At 45.2% G+C, this 13,920-nt stretch overlaps 1 protein-coding gene across 1 annotated transcript; it reads right to left on the reverse strand.

Annotated features, from left to right (window-relative positions):
* Nucleotides 1-6,801: 6,801 nt before the first annotated feature.
* fzd5 (frizzled class receptor 5) lies at nucleotides 6,802-10,388 on the reverse strand. Its single transcript, XM_084332304.1, is given in 4 exon segments — nucleotides 6,802-9,334; nucleotides 9,336-9,409; nucleotides 9,412-9,923; nucleotides 10,052-10,388. Coding segments are annotated over 3 exon segments (1,752 nt in total). The 5' UTR covers nucleotides 9,905-9,923; nucleotides 10,052-10,388; the 3' UTR covers nucleotides 6,802-8,149.
* Between the last annotated feature and the right edge of the window lie 3,532 nt (nucleotides 10,389-13,920).

A 13,920-nucleotide genomic window follows, 5' to 3' on the forward strand; every position in this document is an offset into this window, starting at 1 on the left:
GCTACGCATGTGTGACTGCCCTCCTTTCACACTGCTGGCCAAATTACCCACACACACACACAACTGGTTTTAGAAGGTGCTATAGTAATAATAATATAATAGTAATAATAAACTTTATTTGTATAGCACCTTTCATACAGAAACTGCAGCTCAAAGTGCTTCACAACAGAAAAAAGGCCGGCATAAAATGAGCACATAAAGTGCAGACATATAAAATCACAGTTTTTCAAAATAGTAGAATAGAGTAGATTAAACTGGTTCAGAACATATATCAAAGGGAGAAAATATTACGTCAGGCTTGGAGATCATTCTTCTGAGAAACATGACGCCTACTTCGGAGTTCCACAGGGGAGCTGCCTTGGTCCATTATTATTCTCACTATACATGCTGCCACTCGGAGACATCATTAGAAAACAATGTATGTTTCCATAGTTACGCAGATGACACAATTGTACATCTCCGCTGAACCAAATGATCACACAGCTATTAACTCTATTTCTGCCTGTCTCAATGGATGAGGAACAACTTCCTAAAATGAAATGAGGGCAAAACTGAAATCCTACTAGTCGGTCCTATAACAAAAAGAGAAATGTTACAGCAATATGGGGCAACTTACTCCTTGGATCAAACCCGAAGTTACAAGTCTTGGTGTTATAGTAGACTCAGACCTAAGCTTTAAATCACACATCAACAAGGTGACAAAAACATCATTTTTCCACCTTAGAAACATAGCTAAGGTAAATCAAAAATGCTGAAAAACTGATCCATGCCTTTATCTCAAGCCGACTTGACTACTGTAAATAATGCACTCCTCACTGGCCTCCCAAAAAAAAAACAGAACGACTCTCAACTCATTCAAAACTCTGCAGCTAGGCTACTAACTAGAACCAAGAGGAGAGACCACATTAGTCCAGTATTAGCTAACCTACACTGGCTTCCGGTAACATTTAGAATTGATTTCAAGGTCCTCCTCCTTATATACAAAGCACTAAATGGAACAGGACCAAGCTACATTGCAAATTCTCTAGTCAACTATGTGCCTCCTAGAACATTGCGATCATCTACTACTGGTCTATTGAAGGTTCCAAGCCACAGTCTAAGGACAATTGGGGATGCAGCCTTGCACCAAAGTTATGGAACACACTACCTATGGACATTAGGGAAGCTAGATCTCTTAATATTTTTAAAAATAAGCTAAAAATGTACCTCTTCACCATAGCCTTCTAATACACTCCGCTGTTGATTGTACTGTAGCACTATTTTACTCTGTCCATTCTATTGCATAATTTTACTATATTCTATTCTACTATTTTATTGCACTATTATTTTTCTCTGTCTATTGCTTTTTATTACAGGTTAAAAACGGTCAGGTATTAAACTGGGTATCAAACAAGAGACTGTCGGGCTTTAAAGGAAAACTCCAAAATGTTAGGAAATTAGCTTATTTGCCATCTACCCTGGAGTTAGACCAGAAGATACACACCTTTTTCTTCTCTGTGCATGCAGTAGGAGTAGGAAGATGTTGGGAACTAGGCTAATGGAGGAACCTACTTCCAGTGACTGCCGCTAAGCTAGGCTAACGGTGCGCGTCTTCCTACTCCTACTGCATGCACAGAGAAGAAAAAAGGTATGTATCTTCGTGTCTAACTCCAGGGTAGATGGCAAATAAGCTAATTTCCCAAAATGTTGGAGTTTTCCTTTAAAACTGTGTTAGGACCCAGGCCTAGAACTGCACCCTGAGAGAGGGAACTGCCCTGAGAGGGAGGTTTGCCCTGGGTGGGAGGGTCAAAGTGGGTATAAAACAGGAGGGAAGACTGTCAAAATTAATGCTTTAACTTGAGATTAATTTAAATTAATTAAAGCATTAAAATAAATTAATCTACGGAGTGAAAAATCTTAAAACGTTCGGAACTTTCAGCAGTATATTTGCTTGTTCTTTTTTTGCATCGACTCATGCACCTTTTTGAAAATCATCTGACATGAAGATGGAACACATTTTTGTTGTTAATATGATTTATATTACTATTAAAATAGTATTTGAATCTAAATATACTTTCTTTGTGTTGATTCTACATTAATTCCATGATTTTACTCAAGTAAATATCTGTTACAAGCTTCGGTCTTAAAGTCGAAAAATGCTTTAATCTAGATTAATTACAGAAAATTGTTAGATTAATTAGTTAAAATTTTTTAATCTATTGACTACTAATATATATATATTTTTTAAAATCTATTCTATTCTACAATTGTATTGCACTGCATTATTGCACTATTTTACTCTGTCTATTTGATCTTACTCTTTTTATTATTGTCTATTTAAAACTGAATCAAACCATAAACAAGGTGGCCTGTTGGGATGTTAGATCCTAATGTGAAAAACTGATTTTATGTGCTCATTTTATGCCTGTCTTTTTTCTGTTGTGAAGCACTTTGAGCTGCAGTTTCTGTATGAAAGGGGCTATACAAATAAAGTGTATTATTATTATAACTGCTGCCTGGTGACACACTTAACAGTACAACCACAGTATGACACTGTTGACCACTAGGAGCTGCCCAGTACAACCACAGTCTGACACTAGTACGCAGAGGTGTAGGAGTTTAGCAGAGTTTTCCTCAGTTTTTCTCCCATCCCAATGTTAGTCATTATGCCAATTCCCAATCCCCTTCCTGGTCGCTGTGCACCTACCCCCTACAGTCGGTCTGGGAGAGTGGAGGCTATCACATGCTTCCTCCGACACATGTGTAGCCAACATCAACCGCTTCTTTTCACCTGACAGCGCCAATAGTATATAGCTGCAGAGCCGCAGAGTGGCGCTCTCAGGACCGGCGAGCACGAGCGGCGCTCTCAGGGCCGCGCGCCACCCACCCAATGGCTGAATTGGAGTATTGCACTGTGCGCTACAAACAGGCCCAGAGGACTTTACAAACTACTTCGAAGTGGTTATGCTTTGGCCCTCTTTCGAAGTGGGTTATGCTTAGAGTTATGGTTAGGGTGTGGGCGGCTACGTGGCGTAGTGGGCAAGGCGCTCGCCACGAATGATGGGCTTGCCTGTTCGAGCCCAACGCTCCACATTGCTTTCAGTTTAGCTGGTCGTTCATACTAATACACATTGGCCGTATTAGGGGGTGGGAAACTGATGGGTGGGGATCGGGCGTTGTGGACAGCGACTCCTACAGGTCGGTTGGTGCGCCTGCGCAGTAGAATCAGGAAGTGTCGGGGGCAGCGTGAGCCTCCCACGCGTTACCCCTCGCCACTGAGAGATCGAGCTGCGCAGGTGAAAAGATGCGACTGCTGTTACCTCAAGTACCGGAGGGGACTTGTGCTATGTATGACTTAGTCCACATTGCAGCCGGCTTGTGGGAGGCAAGAAACAGCGTTCGTGACAGGGGAGGGTTGAATTGGATGATACGAAATTAGGATGGGAGAAAATATAGAAAAAATGGGAGAAAAAGTGGATCAAAAAAAAAAAGAGTCTCTGCAGCTGCATGCTTCTCGGCAGCACTGACTCTCACTGAGAGGGTGTAACGTGTGGAAGGATCACACTACCCCCCTTAGATCCTTTCCTCGCTGAGCAGGCGCCCCGACCGAACAGTAGGAGTCGCTGTTTACAACGACCAGGACCCACCCACCCTCTAACACTGCCAATTGTGTTAGTACGACGGCCGGCCAAGCCGGAAGCAACGCCGAGAGCTGGGCTACTGTTGTGTTTTTCTGTTGTGTAATTAATACCTACGGTGTAAGAGGCTTATAATCCTTGTATTTTTCTACCAATACTGTTTTTATTCAAAGTAACGTGTGTGAGGTAACTGTGCCTGCGCTGCCTAGAATAAACCAGTGTGTGTGTGTAGATAAGGCAAGAAAAGGAAAAGGACAAGAGGCAGATAGTATTGATTGATTTTCTAGTATTTCTTCTACATTTACATTTAGTCATTTAGCTGACGCTTTTATCCAAAGCGACTTACAAGTTCTGTACGACAAGTAATCAGGAAGGGCACAACTCTATCAGCTGAGTAACAATGTTCATCAAAGTATTGAGTGCTACAGTGTAGCAGGCACGTGCACACATAGAGGCCAAGGGGTGCCTGAGCACCTGCCTTTTTGAGCCTCATCAAAAAAGTGCCCTTTTTGAATTTTTTTTTTTTTTTTTTTTTTTTACTGTTACGCATATAGACTGCCCTTCCAACTGAAAAATGTCAGGATAGAATAAAAATATTAGGTAAAGAGAGAGAGATGCCCCATATTCCATTGCAGTTTGCACGGCCTCCTCAGCGTGCCTCTCCGCGGACCTACTGTATATATTTTATGCATAGCGTGGGTGGTGATGATGATCATGATAGAAACCACTGTTGAATGCTGGTATTACACTCACTGAGGGACACAAAGAAGTCAAGTCCGATGGGATTTGGGAATCTCAAATACAAATCGGGATTGGAATAAAAAATGCATTTATATTAAACAATACAGAATATACAGCACTTCTTGGGGTCTGTAGGATAAGCACTTATTCCCTCCCCCCTGAACATTTATGGAGATGTGTGAGCCTTTTAAGTCAGTGATAAAAGTGTCTTTCAAGGATAAGTGAGCTCCTGCACTGATTATTATAGTTCAATATTCAATATTTGATCACCAAAACCCCCCAAAAAGCATAAAAAGGGGGCCCCCCGCCCGAAAAGGGCCCTTACGCGCGCTCGCTTAATATAGACACACAAGTGTTGTGCCCTTTTCAGCCTTTGAGCACCTGCCCCTCTAAAGTCCTGTGCACGTCCCTGCAGTGTAGGTTAGTTTATTAGGACAAGTGCATGACAGTAAGGTTGGTTAGGGTTCGATTTATTTATTTATTTTTCAGATAATGGTTGAAGAAGTGCGTCTTTAGTCGACGGCGAAAGATTGGACGGGTTTTTGGCTGTCCTAACTGTGGTGGACAGTTCATTCCACCATTGTGGGGCAAGGACTGAGAAAACGCGGCTTCTCCTTGATGACCCTCCCGGAGCTCGGATAGGAGTGGGTCTGAGACGGCCAGAAGATGCAGAGCGTAGGGGTCTTGAGGGTGTGTAGTTAGAGACCATTGACCGGAGGTAGGCGAGAGCAGTTCCCTTTGCCGCACGGTATGCCAGGTCGAGGGCCTTGAAGCGGATTCGTGCAGCAATGGGGAGCCAGTGCAGATCCCTAAGAAGTGGTTTGAGATCAGGCGGGCCGCTGCGTTCTGAATGAGTTGAAGAGGCTTGGTGGCAGTGGCCGGGCCGGCGTCAGGCCAGCAAGCAGTGCATTGCAGTAGTCGAGGCGGGAGATGACTGTTGATTGGACGAGGAGTTGGGTGGCTTCTTTTGTCAGGAACGGGCGGATCCTTCTGACGTTGCTCAGGAGGAATCTGCAGGTTCTGGTTGTCGCTGCGATGTGAGCGGAGAAGTTCAACTGCTCGTCGAGGACAACACCAAGGTTCTTGGCAGTCGGGGACGCGGTCACAGCTGCATTCTCGACTGTGATGGAAATGTCGGTCAGGGGGGAGGATTTGACCAGCAGGTGGAGCAATTCTGTTTTGCTTAGGTTCAGTTTGAGGTGGTTGGTCGTCATCCAGGCGGAGATCCGTTCTATATTATATCTATGCGCTCAGAGACGTGGATATCTGAGGGAGGGAAGGAGAGGAAGAGTTGAGTATCATCGGCATAACAATGATATGATACGAGAAGGCATGAGATGTGATAATGTTACCCAGAGATTTAGTGTCAGGGTCTCGGCTTCTGTAATAACATCCAGCCACTAGATATCGCACTAGAGCACCAGCATGATCCAGTCTGGTGCATTCCACATGGGGAAATGGGAAGTAGGGAGGGGATACATGCACACAACATGTAAACATTTATTTTGGACAATGCAAAAATCATAGTCAATAAGAAAAAAATAATGGGGGGGGGGGGCAGCAATACTTTTATTATTCAGCACATTTCTAAAATCTTATCAAAAATGTTTATACTGTATATCACCTTAAGTCATTTTCTTTGTAATTGCCTTTCACCAGAAGCTGTCACTTCTGTTCATGCAAGACGAAGCACACAAATTCTCATCTTTGACATTTTAATTCCACTGATGGACTGGACTGAATATTAATCCGCGAGTTCAAATACAGTATATTGAAAAGAGCTTATTGGTCAGCACACTCCAAACCAATGGGACGGGAGAACTATTTTGTGGACATGATTATTTCATAACTGTTAGCGTGACACAAATGTTTGTTTTCAAATCATCAAAGGCACCTGGTTCTCTTGTTTACATGTAGCATTCTTAGAATAATTATATTTTATGTCATAACTAATTTTGAGACACTGAACCAAACGTAATCCTAGAATATGGTTCTTTGAATAGCAAATATGTTTATATTTTGCTCTGACTTTGTAAATGACAGGGAAAGTAACATTTCAGGTAGATTTCTAATTTCAAACAGCGGCATTGTTGTTCGAGCCTCTGAGAATTTGCGGTTATGGAAATATACCATACATTTGTTCCAAATTTCTCTCCCAGAACTACATAGTCTACCTTTAACACAGGAATAATATTAATTGTTTTACTACATAGTGCACCGACCATATAAATAATGTGAATTCTGTTTTAGGGTGGCTATTTGCTTTCAAGCTCTTATTTAATATTAACATTTCATATATCAATATGCCATAAAGCTAAGGGCAGGAAAGCTTGACAAGTGTATGAAATGAAAGAGATGAATCCGCTCAAAAGAGATCCACAAGCACATTGAAGATCCAGTTTTATTTCAATCTACCAGAAACAGAGTTTAAAACAGGCAATCCACATTTTGAGACTTGACATGGCTACAAAAATAGCAACACAATTATTTTCAAACAGGACTTCATATTTCCATATGGCTGATGATTGCAAGTGCTGTGGTAATTCCATAAAGATACCATAAGAGGGCAGAAGATGCTAACAGATCAGAAAGACCATTGGACCTCGTTCACTTTCTCTTGGTCTATATCTGTTCCTAAAGACATTTTCCAAAGTAGTTGAACTAAAATAAACATTTACCCACAGCAATTAAAACAAAGAGCATTCATACATATCAAAGAGCAATTCTGAATGTGGGAAGCTTTGGCAAACACTGAATTGTTGTCTTTTTAACGAGGAACCCACAAATATTTGCTGAAAGAGGCTCAATGTCATATTAATTACAATAAAGGCCCTGGAAAGACCAGGTATGAGCAATAACAATAACAGGCTTGGTTGATGGCCAATAGGAAATGCATAAGTGAACTTATCAATTAGGGCTGTACAGCCAATTGGAAACATCCTATATTATTATATAGACATGCTTCCGGTTTGACTGCACATTTTAGAAACATTATATTGATGTATATTAGGAATGCACAAACCTACATTTGCAAACGCCTGCAAGTAGTTTACAAATCATGTGTATTATGCAATGTCATTCTTACAGTTCTATGTCATCATAAATGGGTAGTTTTTTGAGGCCCTGTGAACAACAGTGATAAACAGTGGCTTCTCAGGTAGCTTCCTAGGTACAGTAGCGTTCTAGCTATCCAGGTAGCTTTCTAGCTTCAAACAGTGTTCCATCGACCCCATTCTCCACTGAGGAGTTTGTTTATTCAGTTGTGAAAATATACCCGTTTCTACTTCTTCTACAGCATGTTTTCTAAAGAGATTTCTTTTACTTGACAAGAGCTCCCTGGCCTCACGGCGAGGATTCTCATCACGTCTAGATTTATAGTAGCCATAAAACACACTCATTATACACGTAGCTAAATAAATAGGCGACCGTCCATCTTCATGATAACAGTCCATGATAATCCCAGGTGGGTTTCCACGATGGCAGACTGATGAAGACTCATTGGCTTGTTATCCTGACCTACTCCACGTACAAAAATAAAACATCTAAAAGTCGTACTTACAGTGACGTTACATTTTTTAATGTCCACCTTTATCAGTACACTTTATAAGTGTACAGCCTACCCAGCTTTGTGTTTCCTAGTCTACCAGTGGTTTTGATGATGATGCTCCTAGCTAGGCAAGTCAAGCAGAATAAATTATGAGAGGGAGGCGACTCCCCCCCACACACATCATTTACATTCCATTTTAATAAATTAAGCTCCAGTCCGGCCCACGGGACGGTAGAGGGGGGGGTCACACGGAGGGGGGGTGGGACAGGGACTTGTGGTCCGACTGCGAGGGCGTGACCCCCGTCCGGGCGGTGAGGGAGGTGCTGGCCTCGCTGTACGTGGAGGCGCTGGAGGGCCGCTGGTGGCGGCCCCAGAAGGAGCAGCACCTCCCCAGGAAGCGGCGCCACGCGCCCAGGGTCTTCCCCGACCAGACCCACACCCCGGAGGTGATGCCCACCACCAGGCTCATGAAGTACTTGAGCATGAGGACGGCGTGGTCGGGCCCCAGGCCCAGCTGCTGCCTCTCCGCCTGGCAGAAGCAGGCCAGGGCGCGGTCCCACTGCGGCCGCAGGTGCTGCTCGTACACCAGGCAGGCCACCACCGCCGTGGCCGGCACGGTGTAGAGCACGGTGAACAGCCCCAGGCGGATCATCAGCCGCTCCAGCTTGTCCGTCTTGGTGCCGCCCTGCTTGATGACGCTGCGTATGCGGAACAGGGACACGAAGCCGGCGAGGAGGAACAGGGAGCCCGTGAAGAGGTAGACCACCAGGGGGGCCAGGACGAAGCCACGCAGGCTCTCCACGCTCTGGTTGCCCACGTAGCAGATCCCCGCCACCGAGTCCCCGTCCACGGAGCTGAGGGCCAGCACGGCGACGGTCTTGATGCTGGGGATGAGCCAGGCGGCCAGGTGGAAGTACTGGGAGTAGCCCGCGATGGCCTCGCTGCCCCACTTGAGGCCGGCGGCCAGGAACCAGGTGAAGGAGAGCACCACCCACCAGATGGAGCTGGCCATGCCGAAGAAGTAGACCAGCAGGAAGACCAGGGTGCACAGCGCCGGCCCCGAGGTGTCGTACAGGACGTGCTGGTGGTCCTCGGAGCAGGCCACCCTCTCGTGGCCCGCCACCAGCCTCACCAGGTAGCCCACGGACACGCACAGGGAGCAGGCCGCCAGGTAGACGATGGGCAGCTCGGGGTGCTTGAAGCGCTCCCGGTCGATGAGGAAGGTGGCCACGGTGGTGAAGGTGGAGAGGAAACAGAGGACCGACCAGAGGCCGAGCCAGAGGGTGGTGAAGGTGTGCTGGTTCTGGGTGAAGTACGGCTGCCTGCAGGGCTGGACGCAGTTGGGCACGGGTCCCGTGTGGACGCGGCCGAACAGCGTGTGGGCGTCGCTCTTGACCGGCACCAGCGGGTAGCGGCAGTGGCAGTCGATGTGGCAGTCCTGGTGGGTGTGGGGCTTGTGGAGCGGGGGCCTGCGGCGCGCCGGGTTGTAGAGGGTCTTGGGGGTGGGTTTGGGCAGAGCGGGGGACGGGGTGGTGACCTCGCTGCTGTTGCGGTCCATACACAGCCTCTCCGGGTCGCCCAGCTCCGGGAGCCGCTCGCAGCTCATCCTCTCCGGCCACTCGAACCCGTACTGGCTCATCAGCGGCGAGCAGCCCCGCTTGGCCCTCTCGCACACCGAGCGGCAGGGCGGGAGGGGCTTCCGGTAGTCCGGGATGCAGATGGGGGTGTACATGCTGCACAGGAAGAAGAGCAGGTCCGCGGAGCAGTGGATCCGCACCAGTGGCCAGAACTGGTGGACCTCCAGGCCCACCTCGTCTTGAGTGTCGTGGTTGAATTGGTTGGGCATGTAGGTGAGGTTGTAGCCGATCCCCTTGCACATGGGCACGGTGATGGGCTCACACACGATCTCCTTGGAGGCTGGTTCCACCCGTTGAGAGCCGAGCAACAGGAGAGACAATACAAATCCAATATGGACAGCCGAGTTATCTGTGGTCGCCATCTAAAACGGTCCTCCAAAACTAAATAGACACACACAAAAAAAGAGTTACATGATGACTGCTAAAATACTCGCAATGCTTCACACATTATGTTTGGTTCATGATGTGCCTATACATTTACACTATGAGAAGAAGAAAAAATAACTCACCAAGTTGATCCAGCAAAGAGTTAATTTTGTTTTGCGCATCTAACTCTCTTGTCAACCCCAAACTGTGGGAGTGGGCACGAGGAAAACATCCGATAACTGTTATCCATATGCTCTATATCCATGTTATCGACCCGGGAGTGTACATCCAAAAACCAGGCAGTAGACAAGGTGGAATCACTCTTTGCTCCCTTGTTTTGTTCCGTCTTCCGAGCGGCGATACAAAACGCCAAACCAGTCCATTACGCGCTATTACGCGAACACATAATATTGGATAATGGTCCACACTAATCCACCGAACGCGCTCGCTTACACAATGATATTCAGTCAAATAGATAAACGTTTTCTCTCGTCCATTGTAGAGAACTATGGAGCAGTCTATTCCATCACCATCAGTGCGATATTGAGGAGCTCAGACTGTAACAGTCGGCAGACAAACATCACCACCTCCCTGTGACGCGCGGACCGCCTGGCGCGCCGCGCTCTCTCCAATGGGAACGCTTGGGCTTCCAATTCAATAGAGCGCGCAAGTTCATTGTTGTTGTGACCGTGAGAGATGGGCCTTAAGTATTGACGCTCAAGCGATGCTGCATTGTATTGACCAATTCATGTGTATTCAAAACCGTTGGAACGAAACGCGGACAATAACCTGTATTAGGCAACACAACACCCCGACATGTATCTCTGAGCTGATAAGAGCAAGACTCTTATTATCAGATAGCATGACCCAAGCTATCGGGTCAAATACCACCAAAACAGCATGGATGGATGCAGGGACGTGCACAGGGCTTTAGAGGGGCAGGTGCTCAAAGGCTGAAAAGGGCATTGATTGATTGATTGATTGAAAACTTTATTAACAGATTGCAGAATGGGTACAATACAGTACAGCTCAATACACACAATTGTTAAGGGGATGCAGACCAGAGAAAGACTTTCGTCTTGTTTACACCAGGGTCCCCCATTTTCAATTCATCAGGACATATATGACATACATGACATACAGATAGTCAGTACTGCTACATCTATACATTTATGACATACCAGATTTGCAAATACAGTACTGTTTGTGATACAGAAGGAGTCAAGAAAAGGGAGTATATACATTTGACGTAGAAACTGTACATTGGAGGAGGTTGGGTGGGGGGGGTTGGGTACACTGGGATATTGACAACCATACTGGGTAATTTACATTGGAGGTGGTTGGGGGGGGGGGGGGCACACTGTATAAACAAGCAAAACTGTACATTGAGGGGGGGGGGAGACTCTGTACAAACAAACAAAATTGTACATTGGACTATTGACAAAACCATACTAGGTAAATGACTGTACATTGGAGGGGGTTGGGTTAGGATATTTACAGGGGCCAGTGTTGAATTGCAGTCTCCCGTAGGTGTCTCTTGAGAGAGGTTTTGAAAGTGGGTAGTGATCCACATTCCTTTACAGCTTTGGGTAGGGCGTTCCACATTGATGTGGCATAATTGCGAAACGTGTTTAGTCCCTTATTTGAGCCGAATCTGGGTTTAACATGATTTGTGGAGCTCCCTCTGGTGTTGTGATCATGGTATTCACTGACCTTTGGGAAGTATTTTGCCATGTACATGGGTACCTTGGTCGTGTAGTGTATCTTGTAGACCAGGCCCATTGCAAGTTGCTGTACTCTGTCATCTACTCTAAGCCATCCTAGGTTGTCAAAGTGGGCAGGGGTGAGGTGGGTTCTAGGAGTAAGGTCAAGCAGTAGTCTGACCAGTTTGTTTTGAGATGTTTGTAATTTTGTTTTTAGCGCCTTTGAGGTGCTTTGGTACCATGAGGTGCAAGCATAGTCGTAGTACCCCTGAATGAGTGCTCCTGCCAGAGTCTTCAGGGTATTCTTGTTTACCAGAGAGGAGATCCGGTACAAGAATCGAGTTCGTTGGTTGACTTTTTTTATTACATTGGATGCCATTTTGTCACAGGGACTGTGCTATTTTTGGGGGCCCTTTTTGGGCGGGGAGGGGCCTTTTTAAGCTTTTTGGGGGTTTTTGGTGATCAAATATTGAATATTGAACTATAATAATCAGTGCAGGAGCTCACTTATCCTTGAAAGACACTTTTATCACTGACTTAAAAGGCCCATACATCTCCATAAATGTTCAGGGCGGAGGGAATAAGTGCTTACCCTACAGACCCCAAGTCTGTTAGGACAGCAGACTCGGTTGGCACTGCTCAAAACTTACCTTTTTACAATAGCTTTTAAATGAATTATTACCTTTATTTCATTGTCTTATTTTTCTTTATTTCTATACATTTTACTTGAATATTTTATTATAATTTGTATCATTGTTTTATGTATTCTTTTTTATCACTTTATTTGTTCTTTTTTAATGTCAGCATATTATTTAAATTATTCAAATGGAACTCAAACATGTTCCGTTGTGATGTCACCAGTGTTGGGCAAGTTACTTTTAAAAAGTAACTAGTTACAGTTACTAGTTACTTCTTCCAAAAAGTTACTAAATTACTTACTCAGTTACAAGTAACTAGTTACTTCAGAAAGTAACTATTGCGTTACTTTCAAGTACATTTTTTACATAAACAACATACACAAATCTAAACTATTTTAATGTTGCTGTGGGACAAAGTGAGACTAGCCTCCAATCAAATGCCATGTATGTAGATATTATAATTACTATGTTTATATAGTGGATCTGTGAGGTTTCTGTCCTTGCCTTCTCACTCGTTCTGTTCCTTTAACCACCCTCGCTTTGTTTTCATTCATTTTTTCTGTCAAGTATTTCAATTCCCTCGTTCACACGTTTCTCCCCGCTGACGTCATCTGAGACGTCGCTGATTGGTTCTCTCACTTCCCCACGCTTTTCAATCACATTCCCCAGCTGTCACTGCTTTTCAATCAATCGATCCCTCATTATTTATACCCCGTTTTCCCCACCCTAAGTTGTTGGTTCGTCTTGTTTTGTCGCTGGATGTTTTTCCCCGTTGCTTCTGTTTCACTGTGCTATTCTCCAGGAATTCCTAGAAGCCTTCGCTTGGATACCTGCTCCGTGGCGCGCGCTCGCCTCCACTGTTGTTCCTGTTCCTTTTACGCAGCTCGTCTGGGTGAGTTTTTCTAGACTGACTGTCTTGACCTATTTCCGATTTTCGTGTGTAACCTTTACACTGAAGTCTACCACCTTTTGTCAGACAGTCACTCACCCAGCCATTATCGTTTTTGCTCTTTCCTTTATGGAATAATATTTTTGGGATCTTCCACCTCCCACTGTGTATTTACACGAAGATATTATTTCACATTTGGACTGTGTTTGGATTTTTGCTCACTGTGTATTTACACGAAGATATTGTTTCACATTTGGACTGTGTTTGGATTTTTGCTCACTGTGTGTTTACACGAAGATAGTATTTCACATTTGGACGGTGTTTGGATTTTTGCTCACTGTGTGTTTACATGAAGATATTCACTTGGGCTGTTTTTGGAATATTGCACATCACTGTGTTGTTTAACACGAAGAATATAACACCCTGTCCTCCAGCTCGTTTCAAGTCTGCTCTGTCACTGACCCGTTCCCTCTCTCCCTCTCTCGGTCTTGCACAACATCTGAGAGGTCCGCCGTGAGAGTCTGCAGAGCGGTACAGAGGTCTGCTCCTGCTTCCCAAGACTACCCTTCCGGGAGAAGCTGCAGAGCAGCAGAACTTTGCCCCTTGTTCATTGTACCTGTTCTTGTTGACCTGCTTTCCCTGTTTCACTTATTCTTATTATCAAATAAACAAGCCCTCGTATTTGGCAACTCTGAATCCTACTCTCTTGTGTCGTTAGCGTTTGGGGTCGGTGTCAAACCATAACATTACGAACCAACCATGACGACCCCAGCCGACACAGA

Source organism: Notolepis coatsorum (genome assembly GCF_963971535.1).
Source record: "Notolepis coatsorum genome assembly, chromosome: 1".
In the NCBI taxonomy this organism is placed as follows: domain Eukaryota; kingdom Metazoa; phylum Chordata; class Actinopteri; order Aulopiformes; family Paralepididae; genus Notolepis; species Notolepis coatsorum.